Source organism: Chrysemys picta, chromosome 3 (genome assembly GCF_011386835.1).
Source record: "Chrysemys picta bellii isolate R12L10 chromosome 3, ASM1138683v2, whole genome shotgun sequence".
Classification (NCBI taxonomy): Eukaryota; Metazoa; Chordata; order Testudines; family Emydidae; genus Chrysemys; species Chrysemys picta.
The window spans coordinates 164,313,337-164,327,890 of NC_088793.1; the positions used below are offsets into that span (position 1 = coordinate 164,313,337).

At 44.5% G+C, this 14,554-nt stretch overlaps 1 protein-coding gene across 1 annotated transcript in view; it reads left to right on the forward strand.

Annotated features, from left to right (window-relative positions):
* Window positions 1-14,554, forward strand: part of USH2A (usherin) — a 584,327-nt gene that overhangs the window by 558,199 nt on the left and 11,574 nt on the right. The window contains exons 66-70 of the mRNA XM_065589441.1: window positions 630-839; window positions 4,224-4,462; window positions 6,406-6,623; window positions 10,794-10,970; window positions 12,349-12,432. Coding sequence (XP_065445513.1) covers window positions 630-839; window positions 4,224-4,462; window positions 6,406-6,623; window positions 10,794-10,970; window positions 12,349-12,432 — 928 coding nt within the window. The remainder of the gene's footprint in view (window positions 1-629; window positions 840-4,223; window positions 4,463-6,405; window positions 6,624-10,793; window positions 10,971-12,348; window positions 12,433-14,554) is intronic.

Consider the following 14,554-nt stretch of genomic DNA (forward strand, 5'->3'; position numbering starts at 1 on the left):
GGACCTAGTCACAGGCAAAAAGGCATAACCCGCAGGGATACAATAGCAGGATTGGGGCTAGGTCAGTATTTGCAGTTTGCCCTTGGAATTTGCAATAGTGAAGGGAATGCTGCCCTTTCTTACCTTATCTTAGGTAAGATAGATAAGTTTTCTAAGGCCTCCTCTGTGTACAGTATTACATGGCAAACAAAAGTGTCTGTTCTTAAATCAGCCTTGCAGGAACCTCATGAAAATGTACTTGCCCCCCTTAATCATAATGGGTAAAAGCTGGGAATGGGTGACAGGGGATGGATGACTTGGTGATTACCTGTTCTGTTCATTCCCTCTGGGGCACCTGGCATTGGCCACTGTCGGAAGACAGGATATTAGGCTAGATGGACCTTTGGTCTGACCCAGTGTGGCCATTCTTCTGTTCTTAAAAATGTTTTATTCCCCTCTTTAAAAAGAATTGATTTGAACCAGATGGAGGGACTAGAGAAATGTCACAACATTGTCTTAAGTTACAGTGCAGTTTCAGCTTGCCACCAGTAAAGCTGTATTAACCCCAGCAACTAAGCACCTCCCAGGAGTGCTCAGCATCTTGCAGGCTCAAACCCTTCACAAATTCCTCTTTGTTTTGTGTTTTCAAGGTCTGGTCAGTAAACTCCGCGGGCCGGACTCCTAGCAGCTGGGCACGCTGTAGAACAGGCCCGGCCCCTCCTGAAGGCCTCCACGCACCCATGTTCCACACTGTGGCTTCCACATTAGCTGTGGTAAACATCAGCCCCCCTCTTAAGCCAAACGGGATAGTTAGTCTCTACAGGCTGTTCTCGAATAGCACCAGAGGGGCCGATGTGGTGGTGAGTGTTTATCAAGCTATTCTATTTATATTTCCAGTTGAACTCTGGACATTTTTTTAGGATTTTAAGTCTGTTAGCTTCTTCTTTTTTTTTTTCTACTTAGCAGTGCTCTCTTCTGGCCGAAGAAGGACTGACGTCTCCACTTAGCTAAATGTTGTGCTTCTAAAATAATTAACCTTGACGCCAGAGCCTTTATCATTGTGTTATATAGTGAGAAAATGCAGGGGGATCCAATGCAATGTTCCTGGGAGGTTATTGATTACATTGAAATACAAACTTTCCAAAAATCTGTTTGCCCAAAAAGATCAGACAGAAATTACAGCTGGTGACCAAACAGCTGCTCCCTTTGGACATTACTGTGTTTTGATTTATGGATTTTAAGGCCAGGGTGGTTGCCCTGAAACACTTTCCAGTTGGCACAGGGATAATATGGTGTAGTAGCATACAAAGTACTGGAAACACCTAGGAATATTGCAAACAGTGCAGTAATGTTATCTGGTTATCCAATGCAAAACTGAAAAGTTTATAATAACGACCACTGTAAATGCATCTGAAAGCACTGATAAACTCTACATTGTTATTTTATAGCATTTAAGAATGTTTCAGTCCCCCAGTAGCTCAGTAAGTCCTACAACAGAATGTTACAAGAACTGGTAGAAAGACAGCAAGAGGCTTTCAGTGTGTCTCACAATTAACATGGAACAAAGGTGGGCATATGTCATGTCTCTAGCATGCAATAGGAGCCCCTTCCGTGACCATCCCCATCCCAGCTCCAGGGGCATCTGGGAAAGGTACAGCATACAGGGTGTCTAAGAATTCTCTTCTTCATCTGCTCCTTTCAGCCCTACGGTAACTTCCCCTCTGCATAGCCCCCCCACAAAGATTAAGTGCTGTGTAGTGTCTTTTGTGGTCTGTTAGATTCCACATAGAAAATAGAAATATCATTGTGGGGGGAAATCATGCACCCAGTGGTTAATTGTCATCATTGTTCTTATTTAAGCAGTTTTGGGAGTGTAATGATGTTGTTTATAGTAGTAGCTTTTAGGTTTTAAAAATTCCATGTTCCTTTGCTTAAAAAGTATAAAAAGTACTAGAAGGCTTAGGGCCTTGAGGATCTGAAAACATCCAATGACCATCTGACACGAGTCGTTTCTTTCTTTTGGTCTGAGCTGGTAACACCATCCATAGTGTCTCAGTTCTTTGCTGTACCCAGGTTGGGTCTGAAGTTTAATCTCAGTAAGTCAACTGTTTAGGCAACAGCTAGAGAGTTTGGAGTCCGCGTATGTGGGACCAGACAGGCAATCTGCTAAACAGGGGGGCCTGGCTCTAAAGGAGATGTAAGGAGCCAAGTGTGGCATGGAAATAATTGAAAAGGACAGTGCAAATGGCAGATCCAGCCCCACCCTCTGGCCATGGAAGGCCCAAACATGGTGGGCTCTGGGTGGTTCTGAGGCTCAAGCTGGGTGGTGGACAGGACCAGGGGAGCCCATGGAGGGTTCTGGACCTCTTCCCTCTCCTGTGTGCTTCAGAGCTGTGCTCCACGGGGTCTTCTTGTTCCTTAGCATGCAAAGGCCCTTGGACTAAGGGGAAGAGTAGATTTTCACTTTGCAATCTAATGCCCATTCCCCCATACACAAAGAGAGACTCATCAGACGAGGGGATCACTGAAGGTTTCAGTGAGTTTGTGGAGCATCTCTGTTTCTTCTCTGAGGCCTGTTACAAGGCAGCATCCAACCAATAGCCAGAAAACCAGGTAACTTCGCTAAGTCAGGAAATCTGCATTGTTTAGCTGGACTTGAAAACAAAAAAGAGGAGTGACCACAGACCTTGGGCCAGGGTAGAAGGTTGTGAAGAGTACCCGGAGCCATACTGCACAAACCAAGGCAAAATGCCACACAAGTCTGAGTAAAGTAAGGCTGATATTATCAGCTCTCAAGTGCTGTGCAATTCAGTGGCAAATGGGACCCTCCATGCTTCACACACCCCATTTCTTGTGCTCAATTTCCTCCATGCCTTTGTGTCTATGTCACCATCTGTCAAGGCTTAACTCTGTTCACCTTTTATAGTAGTATGTGCCCATTCTCCAACTACCCCAGTCTAATCTGGCATGGAACTGGCTGGGAACACCGTCTTCCTTGCTCATCATTCCTGTCTGTGAGCATGAGCCGTCTGCTGTTTGCTGATTGCATGGCCTGTCCTTATCCCTCTTACGATGATCAGCTGGGTCCATATCTACTTCAGCCTGCATGTTCTTGTCTTTCTCTTCTCATCCCCTCAGACCTGCCGTGTGGCTGCTGTGCCTGCAGGGGTGCCTGGCTTCTCCATCACTGAGTGGAAGGCATTATAAAACTCTGACTTTGTGTGCTTTCAGTCTTGTCTTGATGCTCTGTTTCCTTGCTGTCCACCCTGGGACTCTGTGGCCTGTGCCATTTGCCTTGCTTAATCACCCAGCAGGTGGTTACTGTGTTTGAAATTGCTTTTTTCTACATGCTGTTTGATTTCTTTGGATCTGGAAACCATACTCACAAATGACCGCAGCGAATTGGAGAAATAGCAGCTCCAGGAAGCTTTTTCCTTAGTTATTTGCTGCCATTACTTTCCACACAGTTCCTATCCACACACATTTCTTTGTGCTATTTAATTCAGTTTCTCTTTAAAGGTTGATGGATTCAATTTTGCTGAGAGGGTTTCCTATGGGCTGAAATAGAGGACATGTCCCTTCTGTGCCACTTGTGCAGGATATTAGGGTCACTGACTCTGTGTATGCAAAGATCTCCTGGACATTCATAGAATCACAGAAGATTAGAATTGGAAGAGACCTCAGGAGGTCATCTATTCCAGCCCCCTGCTCAAAGCCGGACCAACCCCAACTAAATCATCCCAGCCAGGGCTTTGCCAAGCTGGGCCTTAAAAACCTCCTAGGATGGAGATTCCACCACTTCCCTAATTAACCCATTCCAGTGCTTCACCACTCTCCTAGTGAAATAGTGTTTCCTAATATCCAACCTAGACCCCCCCCACTGAAACTTGAGACCATTGCTCCTCGTTCTGTCATCTGCCTGTCAAGCTTTGACAATGCCCACCAACTTTTCAGGGCCAGAAGTGGGATCCTTATAACGCTGCACATAGGGATGTAGAGGTGTTTGTGCATAGCTGCTTCACGAGTGCAGTCCATCACAGGACTTAAACAATGGGGAAGGCCTTGTAAAGACCCACTGCACTGGGTGAATTTCACCCTGTCTGACTAGATAATGAAAGATAAGATCAAATCTAGATTCCCTGGACACACCAAATCAAAGATCCTACCACTTAGAACATTTAATGAATCCGACTTAGCACTTACAGTGTCCTGTGCTGTGTAAAGTTCTCTCTTGCCTTTTACAGTTGTCTGAAGGGACTGCCACCCAGCAAACAATACATGGACTTAAACCTTTCACCACATACTCTGTTGGTGTAGAGGCCTGCACATGTTTCAACTGTTGCACCAAAGGACCAGTCGCCCAACTAACCACTCAACCAGCACCACCCTCTCAACAGCCCCCTCCACATATACATACCATAACCTCAAGAACAGCTTTTTTCCAGTGGAATGAACCTCGGTCACCGAATGGCATTGTGGAAAGGTAAGATTCACAATCTGATTTAGATTTTCAAAGCCAGCTAAGAGATTTAGACACACAATTTCCATTTAGATCATAGGGAGTTGTGTGGCTAAGTCCTCTAGTCATTTTAGATAATCTCATGCCCTGTTTTTAGTATTCTTTTACATATTTGTAAATTATGATGATGATCTCCAAATTGGTGTACATTCCACGCAGAAGAAATCCTCCCAACTGGTGCTTGCCCTCCTTGGGCATCTTCTCTCAAGCAAAACATTGTACAGGTAGAGGAACCTTGCAGTGTGTCCTAAATGTTAATAAACTTGGATTTTGCTGGAGCAATAAGGGAAGTGAATTCCGGAGTCAGGCTCCTCAATGGAAAACTTCCTATCGCTGCCCTCACATAGAGAGACTGTTAGCAAAAGCCATAGAAATCAACAGTTGTGAGGCGGGGGGGGGGGGGAGGAGAAAAAGCAGTGCTCTCTGGACTAGACAGGACCAAAGCACGGAGAGTTTTATAAATCAAAGTCAACACCTTCATTTGCACCTTGAAGCCAATCAGTTGCCAGTGCAGTCTATGGAGAGCGAGTGTAAATTTTTCCATGCAGCAAGCCCACTCAATAAGGGCCCGTTCCTATCCCATTTGAGTCATTAGGAGTTTTTCCACTGAGTTCACCGAGTAGAGGATCAAGCCCTAAGCAGGCAGCAGCACTTGATGCTTCTGAGTGGTTTTCATTGGTAGCCTCAGACTAAGTGAATTGTACTATTCTAAATTAATCTGTATTTTACAGCCTCATGAGTGTACTCACACCAGAAACCGGCTGATTCTATTGTGTATTTTGGATAGAAATGGCAGGTTCATGTACAATCTCCTGTATTGCCCCACTCCCCAAGTGCCCCTGCAGCTTAGCCAACAGAACCAGTGAAAAATCATCTTTAACCATCAATGAAATATGAATTAACGAGAACTGCTGCCATTCTGCCAGCGGAAAACCTACTTAGACCAAAATTAAATGTAAAGCTGTTCATGTGGCTCTTGCACCAGCACCCACTTCCTCAAATCCCCTGCGCCTAGGGTGACCAGGCAGCAAGTGTGAAAAATCGGGACGGGGGGTAATAGGGGCCTATATAAGAAAAAGACCCCAAAATCGGGACATCTGGTTACCCTACCTGTGCCTAGGTATGGATTCACCTATGGGCTGTCCTGTTGAGTCCTTCCACAAAATGTCCAGTTTTCAGGACAATGTTGTGTACTGTACTGAAGTTCAGTTCTTAAGCAGTTACTGGAACTAGCAACATGCTCCTAAAATGGTCACCTGTTCCCGCTCAGAGAGGGACAGCATATTCCTTCATCTTCAGCATGCCATGAATCCAAACCCAAGATGGCAGCTGCCTGGTATGTGTGTGACAGAGTAATGACAAAGTAATGACATTGCACATTTATATTCTCCCAGAATGGACTTGAAATGCAGCCCTGCTAAGGCATAGCAGGGATTAATGTCTCGGCCTGATTTTCACCAGGATCTTAATAAGGCAAGTGCAATTGTGCAACAACAAATAGTTGCACTTGCTGTTTTGCACCAGCAATAAGTTGAGAGAGTAACTGGCATCACAGATATAGATATCTTATAAATACTAAAGATAAGTAGCTAGATTTAACTACTTAATTTGCAGGCGCAAGCAGTTAGATGTGAGTACATCCACAGTTTCGTTGTAGGCACAATATTGTAGCTGTCGAACTACAAGCATAATTGTTTGTGGGCATGGGATTAGAGGTCATCACCCTAAAATCAGGACCAAAGCATTAGAGATTGAATGGGATTTAGAGTGCCCAAAAGCAATGAAGTTGATGTCCATCCTATTAACTAGTAACCAGATATCTAGCAGCCAGAGTGAAACAGTGCTCACTGATCGTTTGTTTGTTCCTCTTATAAGACTTTCATCAAAATGTCAATCTTTTTCTCTAGCTATGAACTCCACATGTACACTGCTTGCCCTCCACATTTACAAATACAGGCAAAGACCTGTAACCCTGGACCAATTGAAGTGAAGTATACAGGTAAAGATCAGAATTCCAATGTGAGTGATCTTCAGCCTTATACAGTCTACAACATGAGAGTGGTGTCTTACAATTCTGTAGGCAGCAGTGCTTCCGAATGGACCAGCTTTACTACCAAGAAGGAGTGTGAGTATACAGTGACCACACAGAGCAATTCATGAGTCTGAAATACCCATCTTTCTAATCTGTGGAACTATATAGCTCCAGGAAAAAATATGTGGATCATTTAGTCTGTTCCCATCCATTTCACGGAACTAACTACATCATTCCCACTAGCATCCTTCCAAAACTGTTCTTAACATCCCCAGTAATTATGTCTCAGCCACCCACTTCTGGGAAGTCTAATCCACTGTTCGATTGCTCTTACTGGTCAGACCTGCTTTCCTGGCATCTAGCCTAACTTTTTCTTTTCTTAGTTTAAGCTCCTTGTCCTTCCATTATGAATTCTGTTCAGTGGGAAGTATTAAGTATGTCATATTTTTCATTAATGCATCCTAACAAGGCAACAGTTTAATAAAAAGAAATATGCCCAGTAAAGTGGTAGGCAGGGTGTAATAATGATTGGAGCAAACAAAATAAAGTGGGGGCAGAAATTTTAGAAGAGGGCTGTGTGGGTTTTGTGGGGGTTGATCCTGCAGGCTTTGTGCAGGCAAAACTTCCACTGAAGTTCACAGGATTTTGCCTGCAGTAGTGCTTTTAGAATTGGGCCATTCATGAGGTCTAGCATCTTTAAAAATGACGTGAAGAATTCCTTATTATTAAGCATTCATATACAGTGCTTTAAGCATTCTTGGAGGTTTAGGTAGCAATTTAATACATAGGCATTGTGCTTACAGTCTAGGTTAATCTAGGGTTACCATCCGTCCGGGTTTCCCCGGACATGTCCGGCTTTTTCAGCCTTAAATGGCTGTCCGGGGGGATTTCTAATGAAGTAGAAATGTCCGGGATTTCCCCTCCTGCGGAGTGCGGCGCAGCTGGTTGGACGCCTGGCCTGATTGAAAGCTGCTCGCAGCCACTAGGGCCTCTAGCAGCCAGAGTCCCTCCCCCTCCCCCGCTTTCTCCTCCCCCACAGAGCAGCTCGGAAGTGTTTGAGTCCACGTGGAGCCTGCATTTCTCCCTCTGCCGGGTGAGCGGGGGGAGCAGGGCAGGCGGCGGCGGCGGGGGGGTGTGTAGAGGCTGCAGGGCGAGTGGGGAGCAGGGGGCCCAGAGGCTGCAGGGGTGGGGGGGTGCAGAGGCTGCCGGGCGAGTGGGGAGCAGGGGGCGCAGAGGCTGCAGGGCGAGTGGGGAGCAGGGGGCACAGAGGCTGCAGGGGCAGAGGGGTGCAGAGGCTGCAGGGTGAGAAGGAGCAGGGCAGGCAAGGGCATAGAGGCTGCAGGGGCTGTGGGGCGAGTGGGGAGCAGGGAAGCACTTAGCAACCCCCAACCAAGATCAGAGCGGGAGGGAGGAGGGGGAATGCGGGGTGCTCAGAGGAGGGGGCAGAGTTGGGGCAGGGACTTTGGGGAAGGGGTTGGAATGGGGGCGGAGAAGGGGTGGGGTTGGGGCGGGGAAGGGGCGGAGTTGGGGCAGGGCCGGGGGCGGGACCGGGGCCCCATGGAGTGTCCTCTTTTTTAAATGTTTGAATATGGTAACCCTAGGTTAATCTACACTGAATTTGTAGTAGTTTAACATCTTCCTAAAAATGGGAGGGAGGGGGTTGTTTGGGGTTTTGGGTTGGTGGTTTGTTTGCTTTTTTGTAAGTATAGGATCATATCCAGAATATTCACCTAAGGAATACGATGGGTATTTTGCCTTGGCAATCTATACGCTGGCAGAGTAAATTTCCTTGGCATACTTTGGCCCAAAGACTTAAAATCCTGTTTACATCAATAGTAACTCAGTAGGTAAATTATTCAAACCTAATCCAATAAATCATGAAACTTCTATACAATCCCACTAATGTGTTGCAATAAAGTTCAAGGAACTTCACAGTTGTCCTTATGCTGCACACTACAGCCATTCTGAACTCCACTGTGACACTGGAGATTGAATTTACATTCTCTTCCTCCAGAAGCATAGGTTTCTGCCACTTGAGTTAAAGGAGAATCTCCCTTAGCTCTTAGCAGTACAGAGCCTATGATACTCAACTGAACAGTACTGATTTGATCTAGTAGAGAGCAGTGCTATGCATTAGTAAGTTAATTACAATATTGATGTATTCCACATCAACCTCTCCAAGCCGCTAAAATCTTTGCATTCACTGTGGTTCATTGTGTCTCCTTCATTAGGAAGACCTAAAACATTTCATTAAAAAAGGAGGCAGTGGTTTATTGGCATTCTTTGTTGTAAGTACAGTGCCAAAAGCATAACAAATTAACATGTCTGCATTACGTATGTGAAGTTGCTTTCAACGAAGACAATATTTGGGAACCAGGACTTGATGATATACTAATGTACTGCACTACTGATTGATTAGTCAGGGCAGTGAATTATTGTACTTGAATTGCTGTTTGTAAGGCTTTTTAACTATCTCTGAAAATAAACTAATGGTTCAAGAAAAAGCTTTAAAAATGAATGGATGCCAAAAGGACATAATTCACTCTCAAAGCAGTTTGGTTTGGAGAACAAATATATTAACTTCAGCTAGTGCTTTGGGCTTAGTTGCAATAAATATTGATTTGATATGAAAAATAGCCTCCAATTACAGTTAATAGTAATAAAGATACTTTACCTGTTAAATGAGAGGAAAAATGCAACAAAACAGGAGACAATTATTTTACCATCCAGGAGACACTAACCAGTGGTGTCTCCATGGATAGGAACCTTGTGTGCCAGTCAGTGCTTAAAGTACACCTGGCTGAAAGGCGTCCTAGAGCCAACAAATAAAGTTCCAATAGCTCCAGCCAGGTCGCAGAGGGGTGCTCATTTCAGTCCTGCCTGGGGTGAAAACCCCTTAGGATTGGATACTTGCCTGCATGGGCGGCGAGTTATATCAATGTTCTGGACCGGGTCTCTCCCCCAGCCCTGCCTGCACCCTGGGCAGCGGGCAGTTGCCCTGCCACTCCACGCTGCTCTGCCTCACCGGCTAGGAGGAGGACCATACGTGATGGCAGCCCCACCCAGAACCCACCTCAGGGGAAGTGAGGGGGCTTCCTGGACCTGAGAGGGGCCCTAGGAGCACATGCAGTGACAGTCATGCAGGGAAAGTGTGTTGCCAGGGTGGGGGGCGGTAGGGGAGCACCTATCACAGAGTTCGCTGCTGCCGGCGGGGAGAGGACTGTGGAGTCCTCCTCTCTGGCCCCAGCCCCGGGGGCAGCCTACCTGCACCCCAAACGCCTCATCCCCAGCCCCCACCCCAGAGCCTGCACCCCCAGCCAGAGCCCTCTGTCCCAGCTCTGAACCCCCTCTTGCACCATGAACCCCACATCCTCTGCCCTAGCCCTGAGCCCCCTCCCACACCCCAAACCGCCTCATCGGGGGGTTCTTGGACCCGTTCTGGTCACCACCAAAAATTATACAAACCTGCCACCCCTGCTTGCCTGCCTGCCTAGGGTGTAAGCAGCCAATCAGAGCAGTTGCAGACCCAGGCAGAGCTCTCTCACCCTCCTCTCTGTGGAGGAAAGAGGTGGGAGCAGAAAGAGCCCAGCAGCAGCTCCTCCCCACTCTGTCTGGGGGAAAGGATGCTGTGCCCCAGGAGGAGCAGAGGTGAAACACTGGGAGCAAAAATTATATTGGGGGGAAGCCAGGGCACAGCCAGTGTTTTCATTTCTCTAGAAGATGACAGGCCATCCCACTCCCTCCCACCCTGCAACACATTTTTTTCATACCACTTTAAGCTCTGGTGCCAGTCTTGTTATTTAACAGAACATGGTCTTGGTCTGTTTCACGGTATAACCCTATTAACTCCAGTAGAGTTTTACCAGTGCAGCTGATAGAATATAACTCATTCCTTGTGTTGAATTTTTGATGTCTTGATCCTTAATTTTTGGAAGCCATTTCATTATTAATTATTATTATTATGTATTACAATGGTGCCTGTACCCCCGAATCTAGCCCATTATACGAGGCATTGAACAGAGACTCCCTGCTCCAAGGCGCTTACGCTTGAATTTTACTAATTTTCCTTGTGGGTTTCACTTAGGATGCAGATACAATATATTTCAGTGTGATAATGCAAGTGCAGTCTCCTTGTTTTTTTTCCATACGGGGGTATGTATGTGAGAAAGCCTGTTACACTTCTTATTTGATGCATTTATTTGTGCAACCCAGTAAGATGCCTACAATTTATAAATGAGCTGTTTCCTTTTTTCCCCCCCCCAGTACCTCAGTACAAAGCTCCATTTTCTGTTGTCAGCAATTTATCCATGATCTACCTAGACTGGAGTCACACTTTCCTATTGAACGGACAGCTGAAGGAGTATGTGTTAACTGAGGGAGCCCAGCGTGTCTATAGTGGCTTTGACACCAGGCTGTATTTACCAAGGACATCTGACAAAAGTCAGTTTCAGTTTCCCATTTCTATAGCTTAAGGACTGTGTTTATCTAGTTTTATTACATGTTAAATTTTACGAAGTCAGCCAGCCAATGCACATCAGTGGAATGTCTCTTTAGACTTCTAGTTTCCTTGAACGCTGATGGTGTATGCTTAGTAAGGTACTCTTTATCCTGATGATTGAATGCAGTTTTCCATCAAAACCATTTTAGTACCTACTGTGATTTATAGGAACAGTGGTTATTTGAGGTACAGGGGCGGGTGAGGGGAATTGATTATGTTTCTGGAATAAATTCTACCAATTCCATGGGATGGGTGTAGATGGCCAGGAAACACTGTGAGGCTGCCCTCCTGGAGTTTACTACAGATCTTCCTCTCAAAAGGAGGAGTGGACAAAGATATGATGTGCTCTCTACCCCCACCATGACCCTTTCAGGGCTCAATTCTGTAAGGTGCTGAGCACATTAGCCCAATCCGGCACATGCTTAACATTAAGCACATCAGTAGTCTTGCTGAAGTCAATGGGACTGTTCACATGCTTAGAGTTAACCACATGCTTATGTATTTTGCTGGATTGGGCTAGCGTGCTCAACACCTTGCAGGACTGAGCCCTGGATAAATCACGGAAGCGGGTAGAAGGCATATCGGTTAGAAATCATTCCAAATAACACAATTTGGTGGGGCAAGGGACTACTGTGCTGGGCAATGTGTGCAGAAAGTATGGCACAAAACTTTGTCCAGCTGTCTTTTGACAAGTTTTAGTATGAACTTCTCTAATGTATTTGCTTGCTAGCTGCGCATGTGGGCACAGTTCATCTCACCTTGTGACTTGATAAAGACCACTGCCATTTTCAAATGCTCCTAATGTAATCAAACAATTCCTCAGACAAGCAAAATCACTAGCCCTCGAGGAAATTTATGGTTCAGCTAGATTTCAGCTTTCAAACTTCAACCTTTTTTGCTATAACCCCTATTCAAAACGTTTATTTATTTAACGATAGGAAGGGTTTGTTTGGGGGTTTTGTATCTTCCCATTATAATAAACAGGGCTGAGGGTTTTTCTCGAAGTTTCTTTAAAAATTGACTGTCAGATTTGGAAAGTTATGAGCATGCGATAATGGGAGGTTATAGGGGAATATAACAATAACTACTAACAATACAACTGTAATATACAGTTTAATATCTGAATATTAGTGGATAATCAGGCTTCAGTACTATATTAGGATCCACTCGTGTTGACTGTTGTGTCTGTGGGGAGTCCCATTCTGATTATGCCTGAATGCAGCAGTGCACATTAGCAGATCTTGTTGGAGGATCAGGGCCAAAGCATTTTGATAGTCCCATTTGAGATTCGTAACTCTGTATTTTGCCTTTTTTATTCAGCCTTTTTCTTTCAAGTAACCTGTACCACCGATGAAGGGAGCGCCATCACACCAGTGATCAAATACAGCACTGCTACTGGACTTGGTAAACATGTAGAGACGTTACCTAGCTCTTACTAATGTGTGAATTTGTGTTGAGCAATTAGGTGTAACACATACTGGATCAGATCAGATTTAGAAATAGAAGTTATTGATCTGGCCCAAGTTGTTTCTTGAAGCATTAAAGTATGTGGCTAATGTGTTTTTATCACCAGGTGAATTCATTCAGGAAGTTTCTCTTTATTGAAGCAGGTGCTGTCTTGGAGTTTTTTTAAACCAATGAGAATTTCACACACAGTTCTTTCCCTCCCATCAAAAAGTCAATCAAATGCAAAACCTGCTAACAATGTACATCAGCACGACGATAGGGATGGTATCTTACTGCCTGTGTTAAAGCTGAAATACAAAGCAAATCAAAACCCTTTGGGTCCTTTATATTCCTTCAGAATTGAAAGGAACAGCTTCTTGGTTTTTTGTAAATGCTACATGCTTTGGCGGTGAGTTTCTTTTTGTTAAACCTTAGAAAGATCAAGTCCTGACCCATCTCTTGGTTGCAGGTCTCTTTGGAGGACTGGAATGGGGTGGTGACATCACAATAGTTCTATAATTAGAAAGACCAAAAAAGAATTTGAAGAACAGCTAGCCAAAGACTCCAAAAGTAATAGCAATTTTTTTTTTAAATACATCAGAACCAGAAAGCCTGCTAAACAACCAGTGGGGCCACTAGATGAGCGAGATGCTAAAGGAGCACTCAAAGACGATAAGGCCATTGCAGAGAAACTAAATGAATTCTTTGCATCGGTCTTCACTGTTGAGGATATGAGCGAGATTCCCAAACCTGAGCCATTATTTTTTTTGGATGATAGATCTGAGGAACTGTCCCAAATTGAGGTGTCATTAGAGGTGGTTTTGGAACAAATTGATAAACTAAACAGTAATAAGTCTCCAGGATCTGATGGTATTCACCCAAGAGTTCTGAAGGAACTCAAATGTGAAATTGCAGGACTACTAACTGTCATCTGTGGCCTATCATTTAAATCAGCTTCTGTACCAAATGACTGGAGGATAGCTAATGTGACGCCAATTTTTAAAAAGGGCTCCAGAGTTGTGACCCTGGCAACTACAGGCCAGTAAGCCTCACTTCAGTACCGGGCAAATTGGTTGAAACTATCATAAAGAACAAAATTGTCAGACACATAGATGAACATAATTTGTTAGGAAATAGTCAACATGTTTTTTGTAAAGGGAAATCATGCCTCACCAATCTACTAGAATTCTTTGAGGGGGTCAACAAGCATGCGGACAAAGGAGATCCAGTGGATATAGTGTATTTAGATTTTCAGAAAGTCTTTGACAAGATCCCGCATCAAAAGCTCTTAAGCAAAATAAGCAGTCATGGGATAAGAAGGAAGGTTCTCTCATGGATTGGTAACTGGTTAAAGAATAGGAAACAAAGGGTAGGAATAACTGGTCAGTTTTCAGAATGGAAAGAGGTAAATAGTGGTGTCCCTCTGGGATCTGTACTGGGCCCAGTCCTATTTAACATATTCATAAACTATCTGGAAAAAAGGGGTAAACAGTGAGGTGGCATAATTTGCAGATGATACAAAACTACTCAAGATAGCTAAGTCCCAGGCAGACTGCGAAGAGCTACAAAAGGATCTCACAAAACTGGGTGACTGGGCAACAAAATGGCAGATGAAATTTAATGTTGATAAATGCAAAGTAATGCACATTGGAAACCATAATCCTAACTATACATATACAATGATGGGGTCTAAATTAGCTGTTATCACTCAAGAAAGAGATCTTGGAGTCATTGTGGATAGGTCTCTGAAATCATCCACTCAGTGTGCCACGGCAGTCAAAAAAGCGAACAGAATGTTGGGAACCATCAAGAAAGGGATAGATAATAAGACCGAAAATATCATATAAACCCCTGGTTTCCCCACACCTTGACTACTGCGTGCAGATGTGATCGCCCCATCTCAAAAAAGATATATTGGAATTAGAAAAGGTTCAGAAAAGGGCAACAAAAATTATTAGGGGTATAGAACGGCTTCTGTATGAGGAGAGATTAATAAGACTGGGACTTTTCAGCTTGGAAAAGAGGCAACTAAGGGGAGGTGGGATATGATAGAGGTCTATAAAATCATAAGTTGTATAGA